This window comes from Mauremys reevesii, linkage group 1 (genome assembly GCF_016161935.1).
Source record: "Mauremys reevesii isolate NIE-2019 linkage group 1, ASM1616193v1, whole genome shotgun sequence".
In the NCBI taxonomy this organism is placed as follows: domain Eukaryota; kingdom Metazoa; phylum Chordata; order Testudines; family Geoemydidae; genus Mauremys; species Mauremys reevesii.
The window spans coordinates 277,554,955-277,582,628 of record NC_052623.1 but is presented as its reverse complement, the minus strand read 5'-3'; the positions used below and the strand labels follow the sequence as shown (position 1 = coordinate 277,582,628).

At 42.1% G+C, this 27,674-nt stretch overlaps 1 protein-coding gene across 2 annotated transcripts in view; it reads left to right on the top strand.

Annotated features, from left to right (window-relative positions):
- Nucleotides 1-4,679: 4,679 nt before the first annotated feature.
- The window catches only part of NEDD1 (NEDD1 gamma-tubulin ring complex targeting factor), a 56,339-nt gene continuing 33,344 nt past the window's right edge, over nucleotides 4,680-27,674 (top strand). Inside the window, exons 1-7 of one of the 2 annotated variants that reach the window (XM_039519302.1) lie at nucleotides 4,680-4,823; nucleotides 6,970-7,118; nucleotides 9,778-9,872; nucleotides 13,102-13,218; nucleotides 15,203-15,343; nucleotides 26,104-26,333; nucleotides 26,816-27,017. In XM_039519302.1, coding sequence (XP_039375236.1) covers nucleotides 6,986-7,118; nucleotides 9,778-9,872; nucleotides 13,102-13,218; nucleotides 15,203-15,343; nucleotides 26,104-26,333; nucleotides 26,816-27,017 — 918 coding nt within the window. In that variant the 5' untranslated portion in view covers nucleotides 4,680-4,823; nucleotides 6,970-6,985. Of the gene's footprint in view, nucleotides 4,824-4,915; nucleotides 5,070-6,969; nucleotides 7,119-9,777; nucleotides 9,873-13,101; nucleotides 13,219-15,202; nucleotides 15,344-26,103; nucleotides 26,334-26,815; nucleotides 27,018-27,674 lie in introns of those variants that run through there. The other variant, XM_039519297.1, reaches the window with a different exon arrangement.

Below are 27,674 nucleotides of genomic sequence, written 5' to 3'. Positions count from 1 at the left end.
TAGAAGTGTGCGGTGCAACAGTGAAAGACTCAACAGTTGAAAAAGTGAAGAACTCTCTCACCACATTCAAAAAATTTGCATACATGGCTGATGAATGCACCGATGCAAATGGCCATCAAATATTAAGTGATTGTGTACGTTATCTTGATGTCAGGGGTACGCCAGGAGATGCATTTCTAGATGTTCAAGTTTATAAAAGACACATCGGCTGCATCTGTGACAACCCGCATCTTAGAAGAGTTAAATGCTTGTCAATTGGACCGCAAACAGATGGCTGCTTGTGCATTTGATGGAGCTGCAAACTTCTCTGGAAGACATGGTGGAGTACAAGCTTTGCTCAGAGAAAAGTGTAACCCTAATCTCTCCTATACACACTGTAGAGGCCATCTATTCCAACTAGCACTAGTACGAGCTGCAGAATCTTCAAAAGACATTTAAAAAGCTATAAATTTAATGTCTTCGTTATATTCTTTTTTCAGCAAGAGTCCAAAAAGACTGAATATCTTGGAAAATATAGAAGATACACTGGGACTGAAGTTCAAATTAGTCCAACCTGGGAAAACTTGCTGGCTTTCTCATGTGCGATCCTTGGCTGTTGTCTTAAAATTACTCCAGTCGTTGTTACTGGCTTTGGAAAGTATCTACCAAGATGGGATGGATCTAAGTAATGAGGCTGGTGGATTACTTTTGGTACTAGGTTCAGAGAAGACTATTGCCATGCTCTCTTTCGTAAGTCTACTGTTGAAACCACTTGGGTCATTAAACAATGCCATCCAGGCATCTGCTACAATAGTAGTAGATCTTTGTCCAGCAATAGAAGCTACATTTGGATCAATCAGAGAGCTATCCATTGAAAAAGTACTGGAAGAAGCAAAGACTTCAGTCTAGAAGTTGACCAATGAAGACATTTATATTGAATCCTTAAGTGAAGAAGACAAGAAGTGTTTCTTAAGACAACTGAAAAAGTACACAGACTTGATTCTTAAAAATCTACAACAGTGACTTCTAGATTCTACTCAACCTCTATGTAGCTTTTACAGATGGCTGTCCTATAAAACACCAACTGTTGAGTGGAGTGAGGAGGCACTACCAGCAATGAGGCTGCCATGTGATCAGGACAGAATAGAGAATTTGAACACAGAGTGGAATATCATACGATGAATGAATGAAGATTTGACTTCAACTTCTTTTTTTATCATCACTAGTGGCTTGACCCAATCTTTGTGTTATCTTTCCTGGGATGAAAGAAGTAGGAATTCATCTCTTGCTACTCCCAGTCACAACAGCTACAGTTGAGTGTTCTTTTTCATCATTGAATAGAATTTTGTGTTCTGAAGGAAGTCGCCTTCTGCCTGATCATGTGAATGAACTAATGACCATATCAATTGAAGGAATGGAAGTACTGGACACATGAGAAGCCCCAAAGATGAACACATTGCATTCAAGAAGTTCATTAACAGAGTTGTGCAAAATTATAACAAGAAACCAAGAAGGATGTCTACGTAGTGCTTCACAGAAGGCTTGAGTAACCAACTTTAATTTGTGTGATGATTTTAAAACATGAGTTAAATCTAATAAAATGGTCATGAAACATTTTTCAGTTTTTACTATGGTGCCATACAGCCCACCTTCACCCTCACAGTCTCACCCCTCATTGGCCCTGACACCCCCCACCACTGTAAATTCGAACACCCTCCCTAATTTCAATTCCTGGGGAAACCACTGTTCTAAGGGAACAATCAGACCAGGCAGTGACTCAGTGAACCACCCCATTGTCCACTCCCAGCATATGCCAGTCGAAGGATGGTTTAGGGACATGTAGCGCATGGGCCTGCATCCCTGATTATCTTGGCTAATAGCCAAGGTACTTATCCTGAGGGACTGAGCTAATTCTTTGTTCAACTCATTCATAGTTTTGCCTTTCAAAATATAATGAACACACATCTACAACCCCAAGATACCTTTACAACCGCAAGAATTCTAAAATCATGAGTTATACACCCTTGAGTCAAGACATTTTAATAAATAAATGATTTTTTATGTGCCTCTTTGTTCCTGAGCCTGTAGGGTGCAGTAAGGCCAGTTCCAATGCCTTGAGGCTAAACACCTGAATGAATCTTAGTCTACCCTCATATTGTTCCTGTTACCTCTCCCAAACATTTCATGCACCTAAGGCCATATCTACACTTTAAGTGTGGGTTAACTCAAGTTATGTCAGCACAGAGTCACTACGGTTACTATGTCACTTGTGTGCATCCCTCCTCAACTCCTGGTCTCAGCAGTCAGGGTACTCACCAGAAGCACTTGTATAGATTCAAAGTGAGGTGCACCATGAATAGATATCCCACTGCCCACCCACTGTATTTTGGGAAGCTTTGGTTTGGCAGTGTATGCTGGGTACCAAACAGGTCAGACAGGGGTGGTTGTGGCCATGGGATCCAACTTCCTATAACGCATTGTTAACCATCCACTAATTTTATATGTATCCCATACATAAACGTATAATGTTTACACCTTTTTTTTCTAAACCTACAAACCTGCCTGGCTCTCCTCACTGTCTGCCATCTCACACAGAATTATCGAGCTTGCATAGCTCTGCCTATTGTCATGAGCATTTCAACCCAAAGGTGCATGCTCCTTTACTATTTGCAGATCAGCAAACATGCATGTGGGGTGTGACATTATACTCTATTCTTTATGAAAATATGCTTATGATATGGATATGACATAGCTAATATGTACTTTATGCAAGAGGCTGATGTGGGGTATCATTGCAAAACTTAAGACCTATTGACTTATGCATGTAATGTTTGTATCTGAGGCTAGAAATATTGACCATGTCTCTGTATTTCAAATGTGCTCTGTTGGATGAGGCCAGACAACGTTAGTGGCTTATTGAAGGAATGCACAAACACATAAAGATTACCCCAGGAATCTACAGGTTGCAAATTGCTAGAGATAGCAGTCTCACATCCCTCTGGTGTGAGACACTGCTATCTGTAGGAATTAACTTAATCAGACAGCAGTGTTACAGGTAGCACATCCCTACAGTTTGCAATTTCTTACACATATATCTGTGTGAAAATGCTATCTGTAGGACTGTGCTACCTGCAGCAGCAACCAGGGCTGGCTCCAGACCCCAGCGCGCCAAGTGCGTGCTTGGGGCGGCATGCCGCGGGGGGCGCTCTACCGGTTGCCGGGAGGGCGGCAGGCGGCTCCGGTGGACCTCCCGCAGGTGTGCCTGCGGAGGGTCCGCCAGTCCCGCGGCTCCGGTGGGGCATCCGCAGGCATGCCTGCGGGAGGTCCACTGGAGCCGCGGCACCTGCGAGCGGCAGAGCGCTCCCCGCGGCGTGCCGCCGTGCTTGGGGCGGCAAAATTGCTAGAGCCGGCCCTGGCAGCAACAGGTCCTACTTTGCTAAAAAAGGCCATCTGGTGTAGCTAATTCAAGCAGCCTCACATGTAAAACCAACCTGATAGTTTTGTTTAACAATGTAACAAGCCTTGTGGATGAGGGGAATGCCTTTAGTAAGACTTTTGATACTGTCTCCCATGACTTTCTTATAAACAAACTATGGAAATGCAACCTAGATGGAGCTAAAATAAGATGGGTGCAAAACTAGTTGGAAAACAGTTCCGACAGTAGTTAACAATGATTCACAGGCTCAGAGGGCTGAGTCATGCTGAAAGGGCATAACGAGTGGGGATCTCCAGGGATCAGTTCTGGATATGTTTCTATTCAAAATCTTAATCAATGATTGAGATAATGGCATAGAGAGTACACTTACAAAGTTTGTGAATGATAACCTAGGAAGAAGTACTGTGGAAAGGGATCTAGGGGTCCTAGTGGACCACAAGTTGAATATGAGCATAACACTGCTGCAAAAAAACAGACCATCACTCTGTGATGTCTGCTCTACTCTGCGCTGATTAGGCCTCAGATGGAGTATTGTGTCCAGTTCTGGGCACTGCATTTCAGGAAAGATGTGGACAAATTGGAGAAAGTCCAGAGAAGAGAAAAAAATGTATGGTCTAGAAAACATGACCTATGAGTATGAGGGAAGATTGAAACATAACAGTTTTCAAGTATGTAAAAATTAAGCAGCATCTTTTTACAAAAGCTGTTTCCTACAATCTATACCAGGGGTAGGCAACCTGTGGTTTTCAGTGGCACTCACACTGCCTGGGTCCTGGCCACCGGTCCGGGAGCTCTGCATTTTAATTTAGTTTTAAATGAAGCTTCTTAAACATTTTGAAACCTTATATACAACAATAGTTTAGTTATATGTTATAGACTTATAGAAAGAGACCTGCTAAAAACATTAAATTGTATTACTGGCACACGAGACCTTAAATTCGAGTGAATAAATGAAGACTCGGCACAGCACTGCTGAAAGGTTACCGACCCCTGATCTATACGTATCAATAACTGCTACAGGGAGTTACACTTTTCAATCAGTAGCAATTTCACATATATCAAAGTGCAAGAAACTGCTACCTGTAGGCACTTGCTACATCCGGTAGCAGTTTACTACCATAGCAGTTTCTTACACTCTACACGTATCAATAACTGCTACCGGTAGCACATTCCCAGGCGGAGCAGTTTACTACACTGCATCCCGCCAGGCGCCGCCCCGCTGCCGGAGCGCTAAGGGGAGGCGAACGCGCTCTATCCCTTTTGCCCTCTCTGGGCCGCCGTACACGGAGTCGGCGGGGGGAGGGGGCTCGCGGTGGTTGTTGGGACGGGCTGTTAAGTTGCAAGAGGCGCGGAAACTCCGCTGTCGCCGCCCCGCGCCTCGGGAGAAGGGGCGGGCAGGCGCCAGCCGGTAAGTGCCTCGCGGGGCCCGCTGCCGCTAGCAACGCTCATTGGCTGGAACCATGAGTCGGACCCTGAAGAGGACTCCGAGTCGGGGTGCCGCAGCCAATCGGAGAGGGCCGCGGGGCGGGGTCTGAGCGCTGTCGGGCCAGGCGCCTGTTACCTGGGCAGCGGCTCCCTCCCGCTGAGCCGGGCGAGCCGGCTCCCCCTGGCCAGTCCCCTCCGCGGTCCGCACTGGCCATCGGTTCGCCGGCAGGTGAAAGCCCCAGGGGGCGGGGGAGCGCGAACGAAGTTCCCGGCAGCCCCGGGGCCGACCCATGTGGAGCCGGGAGGGAGCAGCTGGGGCGGGGGGGCTGCCGCCTTGTTTAACCCTGAAACCCCCACGCCGCGCGCCGCTCTGCGACCGGGATCCGGGTGCCCTCGCCCGGGGCGTGCTAGAAACCAGCCCCAGGCCCGGGGGGGGGGGGGAGCGAGACTTGCACTCGGGGGGCGTCGCTGAAATGTCACGGCGCGGGGAGTTTGCAGCCATTGAAAACTGGCACCGTTCAGCATTAACCCGGGTTAACTTTCTGTAAAGCTGGTGAAAGGCCGGAGCCAACTGGGTTGAGATTTAGGCCTGATCTACAGCTAAAAATTATATCAACCTACTTACATCGCTGAGGCTGTGAAAAATGTCAGACCTAACTCCTGATGTAGATAGACTCAGCTAAGGTAATGGAAGAATTCTTCCATGGACCTAGCGACTGCTGCGCTGAGGGAGAAATCCTTCCCTGGGATGTAGGAAGCGTCTACACCACTATGGTGCTACAGCTGCTGTGGTGCTTTAGCATTAACCTACCCTTAGATTGTGAGAGTTTGGTTCTGGTGTTCCAGGTGGGTGCATCTCTAGTAGACATTAGAAGAGGAACTTGATCTAATCGGTAAAACTCAACAGGGAATATTGCCATGGCAGGGATAACTGAAGGAAAATGCACGCTAGTTATCATTTACAACCAAAAGCGTTGAGATCTCTGTTGACTAACAGGAGTAGTAACTTGCTTTTATAGCATCTTTCATCTAGAAAGACCAAATAGCAGTTTGCACGCTTAACAGATATACACAATTTCCAGTATTAAGAAGACCACCACTCTCCCTTTCTTATGAGGAAGCGCAGCCCCCTATTGGGTGAAATCCAGCAGCTGTTAAACAATACACAGCAACACTCCATTACACATATACAAGTTTAGGCTAATTAGGGGGAAAGGATTTGAAACTCAGTTAAAAGTACAGGGAAAATTTTAGGTAGACAGAGTATGTCTGTTGCCAATTTGTTGTGCCATAGACTCTTAAATGAATACAAGTGTCATAGGCCTTGAGTCTTATGTCTAACTTTTTTTTTTTTTCATATTTTGCACGTGTGGATTTTCTTACTTGAATTTGATTCAAATTATTTTATCAGTTTGTTTAGGCACAACAACCAAAGAGCATATGGAAATATTTCTATAAAAAATCAAAAAAGAAAATGCTATTGCATAAGTTGCTGAAAAGGAAACTGATTATAAACAAAAGTGAAACCAAGTAGTCTGTTTTTATTGGGGAAGTTAAATGTAGTACAAACCAAACAGCATTGGTAGTGACAGTAAATTAGAAACTTCAAATTCTTTTGAATGATCTGTGTCATTAAAACCACAGATTAAGATTTTCCCCCATCTCTTTATATGATCTGGGATGGGGGAGGCACTGGAGTGCTTACAGTTCAAACTTCCAATCCTTGCAGGAACAACTATTTTATTTTAGCCTGAATAGCTCCATCTGCTGTTTCTCAAAACAGGTCTCTGAAAATACTCATGGTTCAGAATGAAGCTGTTATGAACTCAAAGAATTAAGCATTTAAAAGAGGGTGGGTGGGTGGCAGGCAATGGGGGGTGGTGGTGGTGGCAATTTACCATCTGTAGTGCTTCAACCTGAACAGTTATGAGTTATCAGCCAGTCAGATTTAATATCATAGGCTACAAATTCCATCTCTTTGACTGTTTGTATAATGTCAGCTTGATGCTTTAATTTGTCATTTTATCAAGGAAATCTTGTAAGTAATAGTGGATGGAATCCTTCCCTTTAATTTACAAGGTGAACTGGAGCTGACTTTTCTCCCCCCCCCCCCCCCATGCTTTTTTTAGGCCTATAGGTGCAGCCATGCAGGAAAGCATCCGTTTTGCTTCATCAGGAGATGATATTAAAATATGGGACTCCTCATCTATAACAGTGGTGGAACAGTTCAACCCACATACTTCGCATTCAGTCAACTCACTATGTTGGGGCAATAATAATATCCTTTACTGTGTCTGTATTTCTGCAAAACTCGATTGAACTTCTGGATGAAAGTATATGTAAATATCAGTTTTCATTTAGTCTTGATTTGAAGAACTGCTTTTTTAGTTTTAGGCAAAGGTTTTGTACACTGATGCAGAAAATATTTAGAGTTGAGTGATAAAATATGAGATTACATGGGAGACTAAGCTGTTTAAATCAGTGATACTCAGACTGAGGCCTGCGAGCCACAAATGGCTCTTTAATGTGTATCCTGTGGCTCTTTGCAGCACGTGATATTAAAACACAGTGTGATTTTAATTATTAACCAATCAGGATACTTTTATTATGTTGACCAATTATAGTTGATAAAATAATACTTGGTCAGTCATTTTGCTGTGAAAATAATATATACACATTTAATAAAAACAAAATATTTTCCGTCATACTGTTTAAATATAAATATACAGTACTATAGTAAATGAAACAATGAATTCACACTACTGTGGCTCCTTTGGGTCCTGAACCCCTGAAGTTTTAACTGTGCATGAGAGAGAGATGAGGCAAAGGTTACAGTAACAAAGGTGTGGATGAGGATTTTAGTAGTGGAGATTGAGGAAAAGACTGACTAAAATAGTGCAAATACTAACCCAGAGCTCTGAAGGGATATAGTCAACTTGAATTCTAGACAGTTTAAAACAAAACTAAAGTATTTTAAAAGCGGCAAAAAGTTCTGTGGCACCTTATAGACTAACAAATGTATTGGAGCATGAGCTTTCATGGGTGAATACCTGCTTCGTCGGCTCCAATACATTCGTTAGTCTACAAGGTGCCACAGAACTCTTTGCTGCTTTTACAGATCTAGACTAACACGGCTACCCCTCTGATACTAAAGTATTTTAGTTACTACACTTGCCTCTGAATCCCTCTTCCAATCTTTGTGGGATTTTACAACCAGGTTTTCCTAATTTTTTAAAAATAATATTTTTGTCCTTTGTTTCTGTGTGAAAAGTAGATATAAGCAAAAAGGGAAATTGTGGGAAATCATGGAACTGCTTGTGTGCAACTGCTATCAAATACACAGTGCAAACTGGAAAAAATATTTAAGTTGTCTCTTAATCAAAGGTGGTGTTTGTGACAATAATACATGGCAAAAATCATACTTCTGTGTGCAAGTTTAAGCTGAGTTAACTCGGTGTCAGAACTAGGGAATTACTTGTCCCCCTTCTTCCCCCACCCCCAATGCCATATGTGTGCGCTTTTTCAGATGGCAGAGGGCTGCTTCACTATTTTAAGAGGAGAGATTTAATTTTCTTGGGTTACAAATCCAGCTAACTAGATTTGTATTTGTTTACTTCAGTTACTAATCCTCATATCCACTGCCCTGGAGATGGCTATAAGAGGGACATGTGTCTCAGAAGGGATAGTTACTCTGGTTATTTCAAGTTTGGGGAGTGGGGCACTCTGCACTCCTTGGGCTGGGGTGGAGGGGAAAAGATGTTATACTTCTCCCATTTACACCCACCTTGATCCTGTGTATTTTATCCCTCTATTATCTTCTCTGCAAACACTCTGTGAGAGGAGAGCATAGTGGTGAATGCCATCTTATATATCTGTTTTATGTCAAAGGCTGTTCTTACTATTTTGTATGCCTGAGCTGTTAAAAAGAGTTTTGTTATGCTACAGCTAGTGAAGATAATCCTTGCATCTTTGTTATTTGCTCCAGACTATATTTTGTCCTTAAGCTACTTTGGGTGACGACTTCTTGGCATTGTGGTCATGATAACTGCAACAGTTGCTAATGTACTCTGGTGTTAGTTAAGTCCCCCAAAGGGCTCTATTCTGAGTTTTCTCTTCATTCAAAAGGTTTAGGTAAAGCTTATATCGTATTATAATTAACTGTGGGATAATGATAAATCTCCCTTTCACAGTACTTGTACTGTAATCTGATTCTGCTTATTATGAATGCAACAGATACCTAAAATACTCATTTTCATAATTCTAAACACAAAATAACTTATTAGAAGTATTGCATGGTTTCCCTATCCAGAAGGAGACCACTGGAAACTAAACCACGGTAACCAGTGTGCTGTTCCTAGAATATAGCACAGAATTGGATTAATGATTGTCATGAATAGGGGTTTTCTCTAGATTTCTAGGCTTACTAACGGTAACAAACATTGCTTGGAATTTTGTTTAATGGTAACTAGAGTTGTGATGAAGGCTAAAAGAAGTGAGGGGGGAAATGTTGTAGGGATAGATGGGAGAGAAATATTGATGGGTAGGCAGCCTAGCAGGGTGGAGCTTTAACCAATAAAAATAATCCAAAAACCCTTCTCCTCCCCCCCACCCCCAATTTTCCTTGGTTTTTTTTGTTAGGGTTGGGAGGCAATGGCATCACATAGGAGAATCTACTTCAGGAAAAGGCAAACTGTTTACATAACAGCTGCTTAATGAAATTCCCTAAAAGAGAATCAAGAGCAAGAAACCTCACTCCATATCTTTTTATTTCCCCCCCTCAAAGAGCAATGTTTCAAAGCAGCTATGTCATTTCAAGGTATAGTACTTTAAGCCAATCTATTGAACAGGTACAATAATGGGTAGTACCTACACTTGCTTGCCAGCAGCTGTACAAAGTTTCATGATCTATATTCTATGGTCCTTAACTTCCAATTCAGATAATTTCCTGGTCACTGCGTCTACCATCGGTGATAAAATAGTTGTTTCAAGCTGTAAGGGTAAACCTGTTCCACTTTTTGAACTAGCTGAAGGGGTAAGTATAACTTGTGGCTTTGTTTTTTCTCTCTCGTATTTGCATTATGTCTGCTCTGCTCACTTCTTTTATTTAGATACCACTTATAATTAAGTACTGTTAAGGTTATTACACACAATGCCAAGTATCAGAAAATTGAGCAACGTATATAGTGTTTAGCTTGTTACCACTTTATTAACTTGAGTTCAGTGGGAGAAGACAATGTATCGTTGGGTTACATTAGGCCAGTAACTGCTACCTAGTTGCAGGAGCAGAAAATGAGGCTTAAACTTTGTTCTTAAATTTTTGCTGGGTTGTCATGACTATAGGCTCTTTTAAGTAAATGTGTGTGTGTGTAATCACTCGATTTTTGTAACAACGGTTAGGTCCCATCCCATATACATTATAAAACTTACTATGCCGGAGAGAGGGACCCACTTATAGAGTAATACTCTGACATGGCTGCTTGAGTAAACTGCTGGAGTGCTAACTTGTTATAATTGGGTTCTGCACTACTGTAGCTCTTGTAATCATAGGACTGGAAGGGACCTCGAGAGGTCCCTGACAGGTGCTCTTAAAAACCTCCGATGATGAAGATTCCACAATTACCCTAGGAAATTTATTCCAGTGTTTAACTACCTGGATGGGAAGTTTTTCCTAATGTCCAACTTAAACCGCCCTTGCTGCAATTGAAGACAGTTACAATCCTCACAGGTTAAAGAGAACAATTTTTTCCTGTCGTCCTTGTAACAACCTTTTACGTACTTGAAAACTGTTATCGTATTTCCCGCCCCCCCCCTCAGTTTTCTCTTCTCCAGACTAAACAAATCCAAGTTTTTCAATCTTTCCTCATTGGTCATGTTTTCTAGACCTTTAATAATTTTTGTTGATCTCCTCTGGACTTTCTCCAATTCGTCCACATCTTTCCTGAAATGTTGCACCCAGAATTGGACACAGTATTCCAGTTGAGGCCTTATTAGTATGGAGTAGAGCGGAAGAATTCTGGTATCTTGATTACAACACTCCTGCTAATACATCCCAGAATGATTTTGCTTTTTTTGCAACAGTATTATACTGTTGACTCATTTTTAGCTTGTGATCCCCTATGACCCCCACATCCCTTTCTGCAGTACTCCTTCCTAGGCAGTCATTTCCCATTTTGTATGTGTGCAACTGGTTGTCCCTTCCTAAGTGGAACACTTTGCATTTGTCCTTATTGAATTTCATCCTGTTTACTTCAGACTATTTCTCCAGTTTGTCCAGATCATTTGGAATTTTAATCCTATCCTCCAAAGCATTTGCAACCCCTCCCAGCTTGGTATTGTCCACAAACTTTATAAGTGTCCTCTCTAGGCTATTATCTAAATCATTGATGGATCACTGATCGCTGTGGGACCCCACTCAATATGGCCTTCCAGCTTGACTGTGAACCACTGATAACTACTCTCTGGGAATGGGTTTTTCACCCAGTTATTCACTCACCTTATAGTAGCTCCATCTAGATCAGAGGCAACCAAGGCCCATGGGCCACATCTGGCCCGCGGGACTGTCCTGTCCAGCCCCTGAGCTACTGACCTGGGAGTCTAGCCCCTGGCCCCCCCTCCGCAGCCTCAGCGCCCCCCGCCGCCAGCGCAATGCTCTTGGCAGCGGAGCAGCGAGCTCCTGGGGCAGCACCACTGCAGAGCCGGGACCTGACCCAATGCTGTGTGCTGCATGGCGCAGCTGCCTGTCCTGGTGCAGCCACACCACTAGCCACCGGTGCTCTAGGCAGCGTGGTATGGGGGCAGGGTGCGGGGGGGGGGGAGGGGATTGATTAGAGGGTAGGGGAGTTTGGGGGATGGTCAGAGGCCAGGGATGTGGATAGGGGTTGGGGTGGTCAGAGGGTGGGGAACAGGGGGGTTGAATGGGAGCAGGGGTCCTGGGGGGGCAGTCAGAAAGGAGAGGGAGGGTTGTATGGGGTGGCAGGGGGCAGTTAGGGGTGGGGTGTCTGTGGGCAGTCAGGCAGAAGGGGTGGTTGGATGGGGCAGGAGTCTTAGGGAGGCAGTCAGGAAGGAGAGGAGGGGTTGGATGGGTCGGTGGCGGGCAGTTAGGGGCAGGGTGGTCAGGGAGAAGGGGTGGTTGGATGAGGAGGGGTGTCCGGGGATGGGGGGACAGAGCAGGTGGGGCTGTCAAGGAATGGGGGGGTTGGATGGAGTAGGAGTCCCGGGGGGGCTGTCAGGAGGCAAGAAGCGGGGTGGGGGGGCAGATGGGGGGGGGGGGCTGGGCCATGCTTGGCTGTTTGGAGACGTACAGCCTTCCCTAACTGGCCTTCCATACAATTTCACAAACCCGATGTGGCCCTCAGGCCAAAAAGTTTGCCCGCCCTGATCTAGATTGTATTTTCCTAGTTTGTTTATGAGATGGTCATACAAACCAGCATCAAAAGCCTTACTAAATCCTGATGGAAACTAAAATAATGGTACAGAAGTGTATAAAGGCTGGGCTCTTACTTATTTGGGGGAATACTGGTGAAATAACAGTGAAAATGTCTGGTTTTTAGACATCCAAATACAGTATAGCTATTTTTAACTCCTTGATGCCAATGATTAGAATGAGTCTGATGGAAAATAAATGGACTCTTCTTAGTGTTCCCAGACCCAAGAACTTCAAAGTGAATCTTTAATAATAATAATAATAATAATACATTTCTGTCTTCAGTGTAGGTGTGTCATTAATTTTGCCCCCCCCCCCCCCCCCCCCCCCGAATTCAGTGCTGCAGTGATTATTTTTAAAAAGAAGCATTTTGTGGAATTGGAAGGCTTGCTACTATAATATTCTCTGTAATGTTTAAAGAATATGAACTTGGAGACCTAGACAGCTTTGCAATGTCTTTTAAAGGAATTTGTTTTTGAAATTCTTATCCCATTTGTGCACAGTAGCTATTGTGTGAGATGAGAGATGTATAGCATCACTTCTGGGAGCTATACTGCATAGGGAAAATGCATATTGAAATAAAGGAAACCAAGGTGGAGGCAACATAAATGGGAAGGGGGAAAAGGTGGAGTGAGAGGTTTGAGTCCATATGATAGGTTTAATATTTGTTAATTAACATACATAAGTATAAGTAATCACATAATTAATCATTGGGTGCACCAATAGTTTCATTTAAGTCAGTGGGACCGCTTGTATTGGTAAAGATTAAGCCCTTGAGTATTTGTATGATATATAGTCTGCAATAATAAACATTTCTTATGCCTATTTTCTTTACCAGGCAAAACAGACATGTGTGAGCTTAAATTCCAGTTCTATGCATATTGTCAGTGGAGGCCTTGATAACACTGTTAAAATCTGGGATTTAAAGTCTAGAAGACTTCATCGATGCCTTAAGGTAACTATTTTTTCTTTTGGCTCTGATAGTTAACAGGGGGGAAAAAAAAGTAGATCCCATATTTTCTAGCTTTTGTTAACCATCTTGAATGTATACTTTCTAGCTAGCAAACAAGATACAATTTACCACTCTGATCCTGCGAAGACTCTGACATGCTTAATTTCATGCTCTATAAGCAGCTCTGTTGAAATCAGGGACGCTACTCATAGGGCCTAAAGTTAAGCACATATGTAAGTCTCTGCAAGATCAAGCTCGGAATAACAAACTTTTTGTGATTTCAAAATGTTTTAAGCAGGATTTTCATATTGGAAGAAACTGGCAAGTAGCCAAGTCCTAAAACAAATCATTTCAAGAACTGCACTTTCTATTATTCCTGCCTTATTACAGCCTTGACCCTACAAATACAGAAGGACATACATAACTTCCGATATGTGCTTAACTTTAAGCATGTATGGAAGTGTCAGGTTTGGCATCTTAATGAGAAAAGGTGTGTGTTAAAGCGAGGTCATTTTTTTTTTCCCCCGTTACCAGTCCATTTTGGTTTCTCAATCCTACAGTGAAGCCATAATGCAAAAAAACCCTGTGATAGTCTCATTTATTTCCATGACATCTTATGAAGCTGCAGTAGTACAAACTTCATAATTAAGGATGTAACCTGCTTGTTTGTTTTTACCAAAGTTGCCTTCCCTTTTCCTACCCTCTCCACTGTCCAAAAAAAAAAAAAAAAAGTCAGCTTAATCAACTAAGATGTTTTGTCATTGTGAATGTTTTTGAAAATGAGTTTTTATTTTGTGGAATTAAAGAAAAGCCACTGCTCAAAAAAACCTCATTCTACCAACTTCAAATTTGTTTTATTTATCTATACTTTTGTTTGCAGCTAGAGCCTTGGTGCAGTGGAGCTTGACAAGGAAAAAGGCTGTATGGCTGGCTGCTGAAGTCACTTGCTAAGGGCTTTATAATATCTGTAGAGTCTAAAGTCCGCACTTTTCTTGAAAACCTTTGTCTCTTCAGGCTAGTCTCCATGCATCATAAAGTCTGTCCAGGCAGACATATCTTAAATCTGTGAACATAATTTTTGAAGTAACTTTGGCTTGGGTCTTGCAGATGGGAAGCCAAGATAAAAGACACAACCTATGTTGTAATCTTAAATTCTGTAAAGGGGGGGAGGTTCCCCACATTAGGAATATTAATAGCTTTTTATTATCAGCTATAAAATTAAATTCAGACATATGGTATTAAGATTGTCATGGTTTTTCTTAATTAAAATCAGGGAAAATTTTGCCAGATTTTCAAATCATAGTTAAGGTTCTGCTGCATCCTTAACTCTAATCCCATATCAGTGCCAGTCATCCATCTACCAAGCCCTTTAAAATGTACTGCTATAGCTGTGAACCTCAGCTATGATTTTTTCCTGACTTTCAGACTTTTATATCTGCAGTATTGTAAAAAGTTTTTCTTTCCAGGTAGTGGATACATGTTACAAACTTATACTTTTTGGGCTGGGAATATGTTACCTGGACATTTTAGTTTAATGTACAAAGACAGGATGATGCCTTCACTACCAAAGAGAGAGCTGTTGAGCAAATATGTTCAATAACAGAAAAGCTACTGAAGGGGGAAATCTGGCAAAAGTAGACTGCTCTTAATATAACTCTGTTAATCTGGCAGTTGTCACTGAAAGATTTTACTTTGATATTTGTGTCCTAGAGATCTTTACATTATATAATTAACATACTATTGATACTCTAGTGAAGAACGTGTTGGGTTTTATAAAAGAACCTTCTGAAAAATCTAATCAGGTGTCGGGTAAATCAATGTCCAAGTTAAACCTGAAATAATTTTGCAAAAAGTCACCTTTGTTACAGAAGAGGCAAAACAAAAGCCTGAGGCTGATGTGTTTCTATAATAGCATGGAAAAAACGTTTTGTCTTCTGCTAGAACATTCATCGGCACTCTGTTTTAGTTTTGTTTCTTTCTCTTTCAGGATCATAAAGATGAAGTAACTTGTGTAACATTTAATTGGAATGATTGCTACATTGCTTCTGGATCTATGAGTGGTGAAATTATTCTACATAATGTTACTACCAATTTATCCAGCACTCCCTTTGGTCATGGTAGCAGTCAGGTACAGTATATGTATAGTGCAGTAGTAACTGTCTTGGGTTTGGTGTTTAATCTTAGATTTATTGAATATTTTACACTATCATAAAATGGTGAACTTTTGTTCTGTAAAGTTTTAGGTTTGTAAGTCATAAATATGAATTTAAAAATGTGTTAAGAACTCTTGTTGCTTATTAATCAGCATAGCCTCTAGTAGTAGTAGTAATATTTTAAAAGATTAAATTACTAACCTACTGTTTCCTTTCTGGAAATTTATAAATGTATTGACAGGGATGAGAATGGAGGCTTTTAGCTCTATTCCAGTTCGCAGTGGATGGCAGTAGAATATGAAGAGTCAAAACTGAACAAGTTTGAAGTACATTTCTACTCAATGATTTGTTTGGTTTTTTTTTTTAAAACCCAAAGTTATTTTGGGTTTCTGTATTGGCTTCAGTACCTCCAGATTAAATTTGCTCAATTTGTAAGACATGTAGAAAAAACATCAGCCAGATGGGGCAGAATATAACTCTGTATTTTGAATTTAGCTAACATTCTGATACTCAAGTCCAAATAGAATTTCATTCAATCTGCATAGCTCTTCAAAAGGAGTAAAAATAAAATCTGTTTCTTATGTGTGTAGATAGGACTGGATACACACGAAGTGAAGTTCATCCCTGTGCAAAGAGCCAGTGCAAAGCCTATGCGCCACTTAAAGAACCCAGCTGTAGACTCTCCTTTCTGCAAGCTTGCAGAAATTGGGAAAACTGGGAGATTTCCTTGGGGAAATCCCCCTCTTGTAAATTTCTCCTGTGGAAAAATAACCAGCAGAATGCCCCTTCGCCACCCGCAATGTAGCCTTTGGTATAGCGATGAATTAGGCGCATAGCCAGGAATTGGAAGGAGCAGTTGTGGAGAGGCAGGAGTCGTAGCTGGAGCACATCCCGAGAATAAAGATAGAGCCTACTTAGGGCAGTAATTTTCAAATTGTGGGTCGTGACCCAGTACTGGGTCGCGGATTGGAAGGCACTGGGTTGCGGTGGCTAAAAGTCCCGTTGGCGGTGCTGCCCGGCTAAGGCAGGCTAGTTCCTACCGTTTTTTGACACCGTGCTGTGCCCTGGAAGTGGCCAGCAGCAGGTCCAGCTCCTAGGCGGGGAGGGTCTGGGACTCTGCGCGGTGCTCCCACCCTGAGCACTGGCTCCACACTCCTATTGGCCAGGAACTGCCAATGGGAGCTGGGAGGGTCTGTACCTGCGGGTGAGAGCCACGCAGAGCTGCTTGCACGCCTCCACCTAGGTGCCGGACCTGCTGCTGGCCGCTTCTGGGCGCAGCATGCTCCACGGTCCCAGGGCAAGCAGGAAGTCTGGCTTAGCACCCCTGCAGTACCACTGAACAGGAGTCACCCGAGGTAACCCGTGCCCCAATCCCCTGCCCCAGCCCTAAGCCCCCTCCCAAACCTGGAGCCCCTTCCTGCACCCCAAACTCCTCATCCCTGACCCCACCCTAGAGCCTGCACCCTCAGCCCAGATCCCTGACCCCCAACCACACCCTGGACCACTCATTTCCTGCCCCACCCCACAGCCCTCACCCCTGTATTCGGACCCTCTGCCCCAGCCCTGAGCCTCTCCCACACCCCAAACCCCTCATCTCCAGCTCCGTTGGGTCACAGGCATTAACAATTTTCTATAATTGGGTTGCCAGAAAAAAAGTTTGAAAACCACTGGCCTGGGAGATGGGCAAAGTTGGCACTTCTGCCAAGCTGCCCTATTCATGACCATTTGCTGAATCCCAGTGTGTCTGCAGCACCAGTGAAGTGGTGGCATGGCTGCTTTCAGCTGTTGTAGCTGGCATTTCACCTCCCTTTTGTGCTGGCATAGAGCTGGAAGTGGTCCTCTTGTCTAACACTGAACTTGTATCACTTAATGAAGATCTAGTAAGATTTTTCATGGGGAAAAAAGATAGTGTTTTATAAACATTGGGGTGAAGGAAACTACATAAAATCATTTAAAAAAAGTTCAGTTTCTAGTGTTGTAGTTTCTTCAATGCATCATTATCTACCATTTATATGTATGCAGAATTGTCCTTAATACTCAGTTTGCTTTTTAAAAAAGCAATCCATTTATAAAGCTAGTAAATTTGTCATATTTGCACTGTCTAGATGGCTCATCTTGGGGATTATCTTTGGCGGTTATTTATGGACAGTGTGTGGTCATTAAGACTATAACAGTTAAAACAACAGGAAATGTGGATTTGAGAACCAGCGACAAGGAGCTGAAAAACTTTCAGCTGGGTTACACTGTTCAAGTGGTGTTTTCAGTAGGTGCCAAATTGATACGCCTCTATTGTAGCGGCTATTTATTCAGGTATATTTTAACTTTTCACTGAAGAGAGATCAGATTGCTTTTCCGGTGCTTGAGGATGATTAGCAATAATACAGTGAATAGCCATTTTCTTGATAGAGATGAAATCAAGAGGTCAGACAACTAGACAGGAAGATGGCTAAAGATATTGTAGGTGTTACATGAAGGTAATTGCATACATATAGCTAGTACTCTTTCTCACTAAGGGGCCTATGATATTTTCTGAGGTACTGTGATGGGTACTTGATTGCTGTGTTTTTGTGTCAAAATGGAATTGTTTGGGAATTATGTAACATGGTAGCTATTTAGATTTCCAGTTTATCTACATATAGTGCATCTTTTAAAATCGTTTTGCACCTATACCGATATAGTTTTATTTTTGGTTTGGATTTTAATTGGAATTTGTAGAAAATTGCAGGATTATACAGTTATATTAGTATCTAAACATACATATAGTGCTGTTACAGAGCTTAAAAAAGACAGTGCCTACTCCAAGAATTTGTAGTCTAAAGGTCTAATTCTGTAAGGGTGAAGTTTCCAGGGCAAACAATGTATTGTACCTCTTGATTCTGGCACAGGTTCTTTGGCTTAGCTAAGGAGGGATGACGCTTTTTCAGGCGGAAAAACTGCAGAAAGTTAAGCATTTTTGTTGTGAAGCTGAGGCTGGACTATATAAAAGTGTCAAGTATTAGAGGGGTAGCCGTGTTAGTCTGGATCTGTAAAAGCAGCAAAGAATTCTGTGGCACCTTATAGACTAACAGACGTTTTAGAGCATGAGCTTTCGTGGGTGAATACCCACTTCGTCGGATGCAAGTAGTAGAAATTTCCAGGGGCAGGTATATATATGCAAGCAAGAAGCAAGCTAGAGATAATGAGGTTAGTTCAATCGGGGAGGATGAGGCCCTGTTCTAGCAGTTGAGGTGTGAAAACCAAGGGAGGAGAAACTGGTTTTGTAGTTGGCAAGCCATTCACAGTCTTTGTTTAATCCTGAGCTGATGGTGTCAAATTTGCAGATGAACTGAAGCTCAGCAGTTTCTCTCTGAAGTCTGGTCCTGAAGTTTTTTTGCTGCAGGATCTCGGGCATTGGCACTCTCACTGAAGGACTGTCTGGATATGTGGACTCTCTACTCAGACCCTATGCCACCAGCACTCCCAGTTATCTCCGTGACACCACTGATTTCCTGAGGAAACTACAATGCATTGGTGACCTTCCAAAAAAACACCATCCTAGCCACCATGGATGTAGAGGCTCTCTACACAAACATCCCACACACTGATGGAATACAAGTTGTCAGGAACAGTATCCCTGATCATGCCACAGCACAACTGGTTGCTGAGGTCTGTGCCTTTATCCTCACACACAACTATTTCAAATTTAATGACAATATATATCTCCAGATTAGTGGCACCGCTATGGGCACCCGTATGGCCCCACAATATGCCAATATTTTTATGGCCGACATGGAACAACGCTTCCTCAGCTCTCGTCCACTCACGCCCCTTCTCTACCTACGCTACACTGATGACATCTTCATCATCTGGACCCATGGGAAGGAGACTTTGGAAAAATTCCACCACGATTTCAACAGCTTCCACCCCGCCGTCAACCTCAGCCTGGACCAATCTACACGGGAGGTCCACTAGACACCACGGTGCAAATAAGTGATGGTCACATTACCACCACCCTATACCGAAAACCTACTGACCGCTATGCCTACCTTCATGCCTCCAGCTTCCATCCCGGGCACACCACACGATCCATTGTCTACAGCCAAGCACTGAGGTACAACCGCATCTGCTCTAACCCCTCAGACAGAGACCAACACCTACAAAATCTCCACCAAGCATTCTCAAAACTACAGTACCCGCACGAAGAAATAAGGAAACAGATCAACAGAGCCAGACGTGTACCCAGAAGCCTCCTACTGCAAGACAAACCCAAGAAAGAAACCAACAGGACTCCACTGGCCATCACATACAGTCCCCAGCTAAAACTCCTCCAACGCATCATCAGGGATCTACAACCCATCCTGGACAATGATCCCACACTTTCACAGGCCTTGGGTGGCAGGCCAGTCCTCGCCCACAGACAACCTGCCAACCTGAAGCATATTCTCACCAGTAACTGCACACCGCACCATAGTAACTCTAGCTCAGGAACCAATCCATGCAACAAACCTCGATGCCAACTCTGCCCACATATCTACACCAGCGACACCATCACAGGACCTAACCAGATCTGCCACACCATCACCGGTTCATTCACCTGCACGTCCACCAATGTAATATACGCCATCACGTCCACCAATGTAATATACGCCATCATATGCCAGCAATGCCCCTCTGCTATGTACATCGGCCAAACTGGACAGTCTCTACGGAAAAGGATAAATGGACACAAATCAGATATTAGGAATGGCAATATACAAAAACCTGTAGGAGAACACTTCAACCTCCCTGGCCACACAATAGCAGATCTTAAGGTGGCCATCCTGCAGCAAAAAAACTTCAGGACCAGACTTCAAAGAGAAACTGCTGAGCTTCAGTTCATCTGCAAATTTGACACCATCAGCTCAGGATTAAACAAAGACTGCGAATGGCTTGCCAACTACAAAACGAGTTTCTCCTCCCTTGGTTTTCACACCTCAACTGCTAGAACAGGGCCTCATCCTCCCTGACTGAACTAACCTTGTTATCTCTAGCTTGCTTCTTGCTTGTGTGTGTGTGTGTGTGTGTGTGTGTGTGTGTGTATATATATATATACATATATACACACACACACACACACACACCTGCCCCTGGAAATTTCCACTACTTGCATCCGACGAAGTGGGTATTCACCCACGAAAGCTCATGCTCTAAAACGTCTGTTAGTCTATAAGGTGCCACAGGATTCTTTGCTGCTTTATAAAAGTGGCTTGTCTTCACCTGATTCAGCAAAATGGAATGTAATCTCTTGACCAGTTAATATCTGAAACTGTATAGGCTCTACGTTTAGTAGCGTAGCCCATGGTCATAGTGCTTTCAGTGATATGAAAAAATTGTATTTCACCTAAGAAGAATTGTCCTGTTAGATGTGAATTTACGGTCACAATTATGTGCATTATTAGAATTAAGTTCTTGCACTGAGCTGTATGTAGACCATCTAATCCTAAAGTCTTCAATTGCTTTTTTTAGATTTTATTAACGCTACTAGATTTTATTTGTTTGCTGTGTGAGAATGTATTGAAGTCTGTTTCAAAAGAAAACATTTGTTCAAATCTTGAATGCCTAGCACTGTTCTCCCAGCAACAGGGTTAGTTTAGCTGTTTGAGCAGCTGGTGATCTGTGAAGATATGTGATGGCTTCTGTTCTTTTCATACAGTGAAACGATAATCATGAGCTCCACAGACACTTACTTTATCTACCTTATTTGTCCCCTTTATGATGCTGTCCATTGGGATATGGAAGAGATTAGCCTTATGCAGTTACACAATGTCAGTGAATAAACTAATCAATGAGGCTAGAATGGTTTTGGCTTTGGGATATTTTTTCTCCCCTAACTATTGTTTGCATTTTTTATTTTACTTTTTTGCCTTTGGTATGTTTTCTTCCAAGATTGACTAATTCTACCAAGAGGTGAGGTTTTTGTTTTGTTTTTAATCTGTATACTAAACTCTTGCATTACGGTTAAGGTGGGTTGTTTTTTGGTAGTGGATTATGAGCCAGCATTTTTCTAACATACACGTTCCCCACTGGCTGCCTTGGCAAAGAGTCCAGAGATAAAATGTGTTTGGGCTTGAATGACCCTCTCTTCCAATCAGAGCTGGGGCGTAATGGTGTGGGGAAGCTTGTGCTGTGACAACCTGTATTGCATTGTTTTTTGTGACTCAATAAAGGACTTCATTTTCCATTTCTACCAGTCTAGTGCCTTGCACTAGACATACATTTTTGCAAGCCCTCCATGTACAGAGCTCCCTAAAGTCAGTGGGAATTGCGTCCACCCAGATACTAAAATCTACTTCATACTTCACTTTTTTTTTAAGTGTTCAGTTTTGTTGCTTGACCCTCTTCTATGCATGCTAACTGCATACGTGTTTTTTCCAAGGGGGAGCTGCTGGGTGCTCAGCACTCTTGAAATCATTACACTTCTGAATAAGCGGCTAAACTGGGCACTCTGGCCCCAGTTCAGCAAGTTGCTTAAACACTTGCCTAACTTGACTTAATGTTAGGCACATGGTTATTATTTATAAGTGTCTTCATAGATTTTAAGGCTAGATGGAACCATTAAGACTAGTGTCACTTCCTGTATAAAAAAAGTCCACAGAATTTCACCAGGTGATTTCTGCATGGAAGCCCATAACTTGTTGTTGAGCTCAAGTATATCTTTTTAGAAAGATGTTTAAAGTCTTCAAGTGATGGAGAATCTACTACATCCTTAGCTGAACTCTAATTACCCTGTTTATTAAAAATTTGTGCCTTGTTTCTAGACTGAATTTGTCTATCTTCAACCTCCAGCCATTGGATCTTACGTTTTTGTCTGCTACATTAAAGAAGTTTTACTATCAGGGCTGAATTGGGTCAGTAGTTTTTTTTAAGTCTTGGCAGTAGAACTTTATACTTGCCATCACTTGCTACCTTAGGGCTTGGCAAGTGAAGTTCATTGCTGATAAATACAAAGTAATGCACATTGGAGAGAAAAATGAAACTATTCACATAACTGACGAGTTTATATTAATTGTATCAACTGAGGAAGGGGACTTGAACATCACTGTAGACAGCTTACTGAAGGACCGCAGCTCTCAATGTACATCTGCACCCTCCAAAAAAATAACAATAATAATAATTAAGCAAGATGCTAGTATGTATAAGAAATGGGATGGAGAATGCTGTTTTATATAAATCTGTGGTGCAGCCTCTCCTGGAATACTATGTGCAGTATTGGGCACCCTATCTTAAAAACAAGATCGTAGAGTTAGTAAGGGTTCTGATAAGGGGTTACAAATAATCACGGGTATGGAAAAACTCTCTTGTGAAGAGAGACTGAAAAGATTGAAATTCTGTATCTTAGAAAGGAAACGAATAAGAGGGGATATGATAAAGGCATATAAAATAACTGGTATAGAGAAAGGTAGGTTGGGAGTATCGATTCTTCCTTGTCTCATAACATGAAAACAAGGGATATTCAATGTAACAAATTTAAAACCAATAAAATAAATTAATGTTTTTTTCCACACAATACATAACTAAAATTAATGTGAAACTCATTGACACAGAAATATTGCTGCTAAAAACCTAGCAAGATTCTAAAAAAGATTTGATATTTTTGCTATCCATATAAAACATTCAAAGTTACAATAATTAATGATAAATGACGAGTATTAGGGAGAGAAGATCTAGTGCTTCAGAGGGTTTAGGCCAGTGGTTTTCAACCCACAGGTCATTTGCAGCCCAATCAGCACACAGCTGCGGCCCATGTGCCATCCTCAGAGCCATACAGGTAGTACATCTATTGTGTGAATGCAGCCCATGTAATACAGAGAGATCTGCATATATGGCTCACAATGGAAAACAGATACTGGTTTAGGCTAATTTCAGTTATTGGAGATTAGGAGGTGAGCTAAAAAGGGGGTCAGGTTATTCCACATCTTTTCTGCTGTGGGGTGTCTTGAACCTTCCTCAGAAGAATTTGGTGCTGAGCACTGTTGGAGACAGGACACCAGATTAGATGATCTGCAGCTCTGATCCAGTATGGCAATTCCTGTGTTCCGATACACTAAATCTAATGGCCTGTATAGCTTCCAATTCATTTAAAATAAAAAACAAGCACCATTCTTTCTGCAGACATGCCTGTTTTGATAAGGTTCTTAAATTCTAATTGTATGTCGTCACTGCAGAGAGTCCTGGACAACAGCTCTGCAAACTGTTCAATATCTGAAAGACTTTTCTTGTAATAAAGCTATAATGGAATGCCAAAACTTGAAATGTAAGGGGTTTCTAGTGTTACTTTTATTGGCCCTTTCTCATTCCAAGATACGGTGTTGAATTTAATCTTTGCCGTGTTAGGAATTATAAGTAAAGTGTTGATAGCTAGGATGCATCATATGTGGTGCAGGCTGTACCACCTTAATTAAGATTATGTCATGATTAAGACCTCTCTTCAGTTGCTTATAACTTTGCCAGACTGTAACTGTTAGGGTGAAATTTTCCATGTCGGGTGTCTGCCACGGGCTGAATACTTTGGGAAAGTTTCAGATAAAATTGTTCAGCTGTTTCAGAGAATGATTAGGAGAAAATACACTGCTTTTGCCCATGCTTGAAACTAAAAATCTCTTGAGCACGGGTGTGCACAGGAATAAAAATTTGCCTGCTTTTGGAGAGGCACTTTCTGTGCCCCCCAGGGCCAGAGGAGCTGGCTCTGCCCCCTTCTCCTGTGGTCTCAGGGCTGGTTGGTGGAGCTCGCTCTTTCCTGGCAGGTGGAGCTGGATCTCCCTGCCCTGGAGGATTTCTGTGCCCCTGCTGATTTGTGGGGGGGGCTTGCTCACTCTTGCACATGCCCCTGCTCCTGTGACTTCCTACTGTCTCATTGAAAATCTCTTGTACCTCTGTGCTTTGGAGCAGGAACTTGAACTTTGACTTGGTGGGGAGGTCACACTAGTGTCAGGGATGTGTCTTTTGCTGTTTGAAGGAAAACTTGTCCAGATTAGAGCTTCTGAAAAATGAGTTCACACATGCTTAGAGACTTGTTGGTATCTTTGGCCAATTTAACTGCTTAACTATGCCTGCATTAAATATGCTTGAGCCCAGGGCTGTAGGGGCTAAGCAGAACTTCCCTGTAATTGCTCCTCTTGGTTGCTGTGAGGCCAGGAGACAGGGATGTCTATGCTTTCCCTGCTAGTGCCTAAGCAGGAAGCTGCCTAACTCAGTAGCAGATGGGTGAGGAACAGAAGGAGGGGGAAGAGTTGTACTGAGAAGGGAGGGTGGAAGGATAGGAGCAGGAGGGCAGAAGGACAGGAGCAGAATGAAACAAGATGAAGGGAGATGAGTTGTGCAAAGGTAGAGGATAGAAGTGTGGGAAGGATGAACATAGGCAGGAGCATAGGGGTATGGGGGCAGGCGCTGGAGAGGGAGGGATAGGAGCAGAAGGGCACAGGAAGGGGCTGGAGGGATGGGGCAGAATGGTCTAACCACTAGAACACCCTTCCCTACAGAACCTAGAATGAATCATAGTATATTTGAGTCCCACATTCTTTTGCTGTCTAGCAAATAGCTGTGAATCCCACTGACAAAGTGTCTCACCCCATCCCTGTGTCGTGGCAGGTCAACACAGAAGTTAACCCAAGGCTTTATGTGGCCCTGCTACCACTAGAGGGGCATAGAGCACCACATGAGTCACTGTGAATTACACACTTTCCCCAGGAGCACTCAAATCCCAAGCTTTGTTTCCATAAGAAAGACACACTCTGAGTGACTTCTGCATCTGAACACAAAATGGCAACTGGCTTTGCAGCAGTGAAATGAGTTCTCTCCATTTTAAAGAGAGAGTACTCAGAAAGCTGATGGAAGTCACATTCACCACTCACTTCAGAGCAAAGACTTAAAATCATGCACTAACTCATCTATTTATGAGGTCACTGGCTGTGGGGTGGAACTTAGCATGCAAATTTAAAAGACAAACAGGATATGCCTTGGTCAACTTAATTTCCTCAGTTACTGTATTTACACTAATGTATAGTGCCCACATTGTGTCCTTGGACATCAATAGTAAAAATATACAGCCAAGTCTTCTCCCCCTAGGTTACAAATGCTATATCACATGCTAGTTATAACTTCCTCCTCCTTCATGTTTTACCAAATTACGTTCACATCACTGTGGTGTATTTAAAAAAGTTCCACACTCTTGGTAAGGTAGCAATTAGTAAAATTATAATATTGCTTTTCACTTGTCTAGACACAGGCTCCATAGACCAACTGATGCCTTATAGTTAACTTTATGATACAGGCATTTTTTAAAGTTTCCTTTAATTATAAGAGATATTGGCATAAAATCAGGAATTTTTTCTCAGGAGTTTCTGTTGCTGCTTCCTTAACCCTCACTTTTTGACTGTGGTGTAAGCTGAGCAGCATAGTGGTCAGGAAGGAATTTTCACTTCACACATACTGCATTACGATACCGGCCAAATGCATTATGAGTGGTTTTTTGTTTTGTTTTGTTTTTTAAGCCACCTTCCTCTGAAGCATCATGTCTAAGAAACGTGATGCCAATCTATTGATTTATGGCCTGTTGAATTATTTCAGCTTTTGCGATTCTAATTCAGATTACTTTTTTTGGTCTGAATGATTTAGACTTGTTTAACCTTAACTTTATATACAGATATATTGTATGCATTTAATTTTGTAATAATTTTTAAGTTAAGAGTGCATTTTGCATGTTTGGTTTATTTTACAGCCTATTCGACACTTGAAATATTCTTCCTTTAAGAAGTCTCTATTGGGCAGTGTGTCTGACAGTGGAACTGTAACGCTGTGGGATGTAAATAGTCAAAATCCATACCATAACTTTGAAAATGCTCACAAAGCTCCAGCCTCAGAAATCTGCTTTTCTCCTGTCAATGAGTTGCTACTTGTCACCATAGGTTTGGATAAAAGAATCATTCTCTATGACACGTCAAGTAAAAAGTAAGGCTTATGTAACTTTTGGTAAGCATTATCTATCAGTGGATTGGGAATTTGACTCAATTCTTGTAACTCCAAGAAGTACATTTATCTGTGATTAGAGGTTGTTAGTGTTTATTTTAAAGTCAGACCACATTAAGAATGATAACTTCTAGATTGAATTCTCTAGAAAATAGTGGTTGTGCTCCAGTTAAATTCCTTTTTAGGGTGTGTATATATAATATTTTGATAATGTGTAAGTGTACAAGCTTCACTAAAGGCTTGATCCAGTGCCCACTGAAGTCAATGGGAGCCTTTCCACTGACTTAAGTAGGTATTTATCAGTCCTTAGAAGAAGAAATATATTGCAAATCTGTAGCTGAATTACAAAAATCTGTAGTATATAGTTTGCTGTAATTCTTCAGTGCTGTTGGGGAAAGTCTAATTAAAAATACTTTATTTTTATTTTTAATTATAACATCTTCCTATATTTCTCCTGTCTGAAGACTACTGAGAACTCTGGTAGCTGAATCTCCTCTGACAGCAGTAGATTTTATGCCCGATGGCACTACCCTGGCTATTGGCTCTTCCCGTGGAAAAATTTACCATTATGATCTAAGAAAGCTGACATCACCAGTAAAAACAGTCAGTGCTCACAAAACCTCTGTGAAGTGTATACGCCTTCAGTACAGTAGCACTTGTTCAAAGGTAAAACATTTCCTTCTTTATTACTCAGACTTAGGTTAATAAAAGGAAAACATTAACTTTAAGTCTTCTAAAGAAATGTGTATACTGAACTGTCAATGTATTACAGGTGTCAACATAAAGGAGAATCAGATTTGTCAACACACCAAGAGAAATTGTATAGAAAACAAACATGAATTGTAGACATTATCCATTTAATTTTCTTCTCATTTTTAAGTACAGCTTCAGCATTGCTAGTTGTCTTGTGTAACATGAGCGAAGTTTAGTCTTAAACTCCTTTTGTGTGTGGCTATAGTGCTGTTCTGGGCCTCAACTTCACCCAAAGGGGAGTCTTGTGACACATCAATGTCTCTCTTAGGGCATGTCTACACTTGGAGTGGGATGTGTGATTTCCATCTTGCATAGACATAGTCATGTTAGCTCTCACTGAGCTAGCATGCTGAAAATAAAAGTGTAGCTGGGATAGCATGGTGAGTGGTTGCACGGGCTAGCCATCTTGAGTTCAAACCCCACTGAATCCCATGGGTGCGTACATGGCATGCCTAGCCCATGCCACCAATCACTGCTGCCCATGTTACCATGGCTACACGATTACTTTTAGTGCTCTAGCATGATGAGAGCTATGGCAAGTATGTCCATGTGACATGGGAATCACTCCCC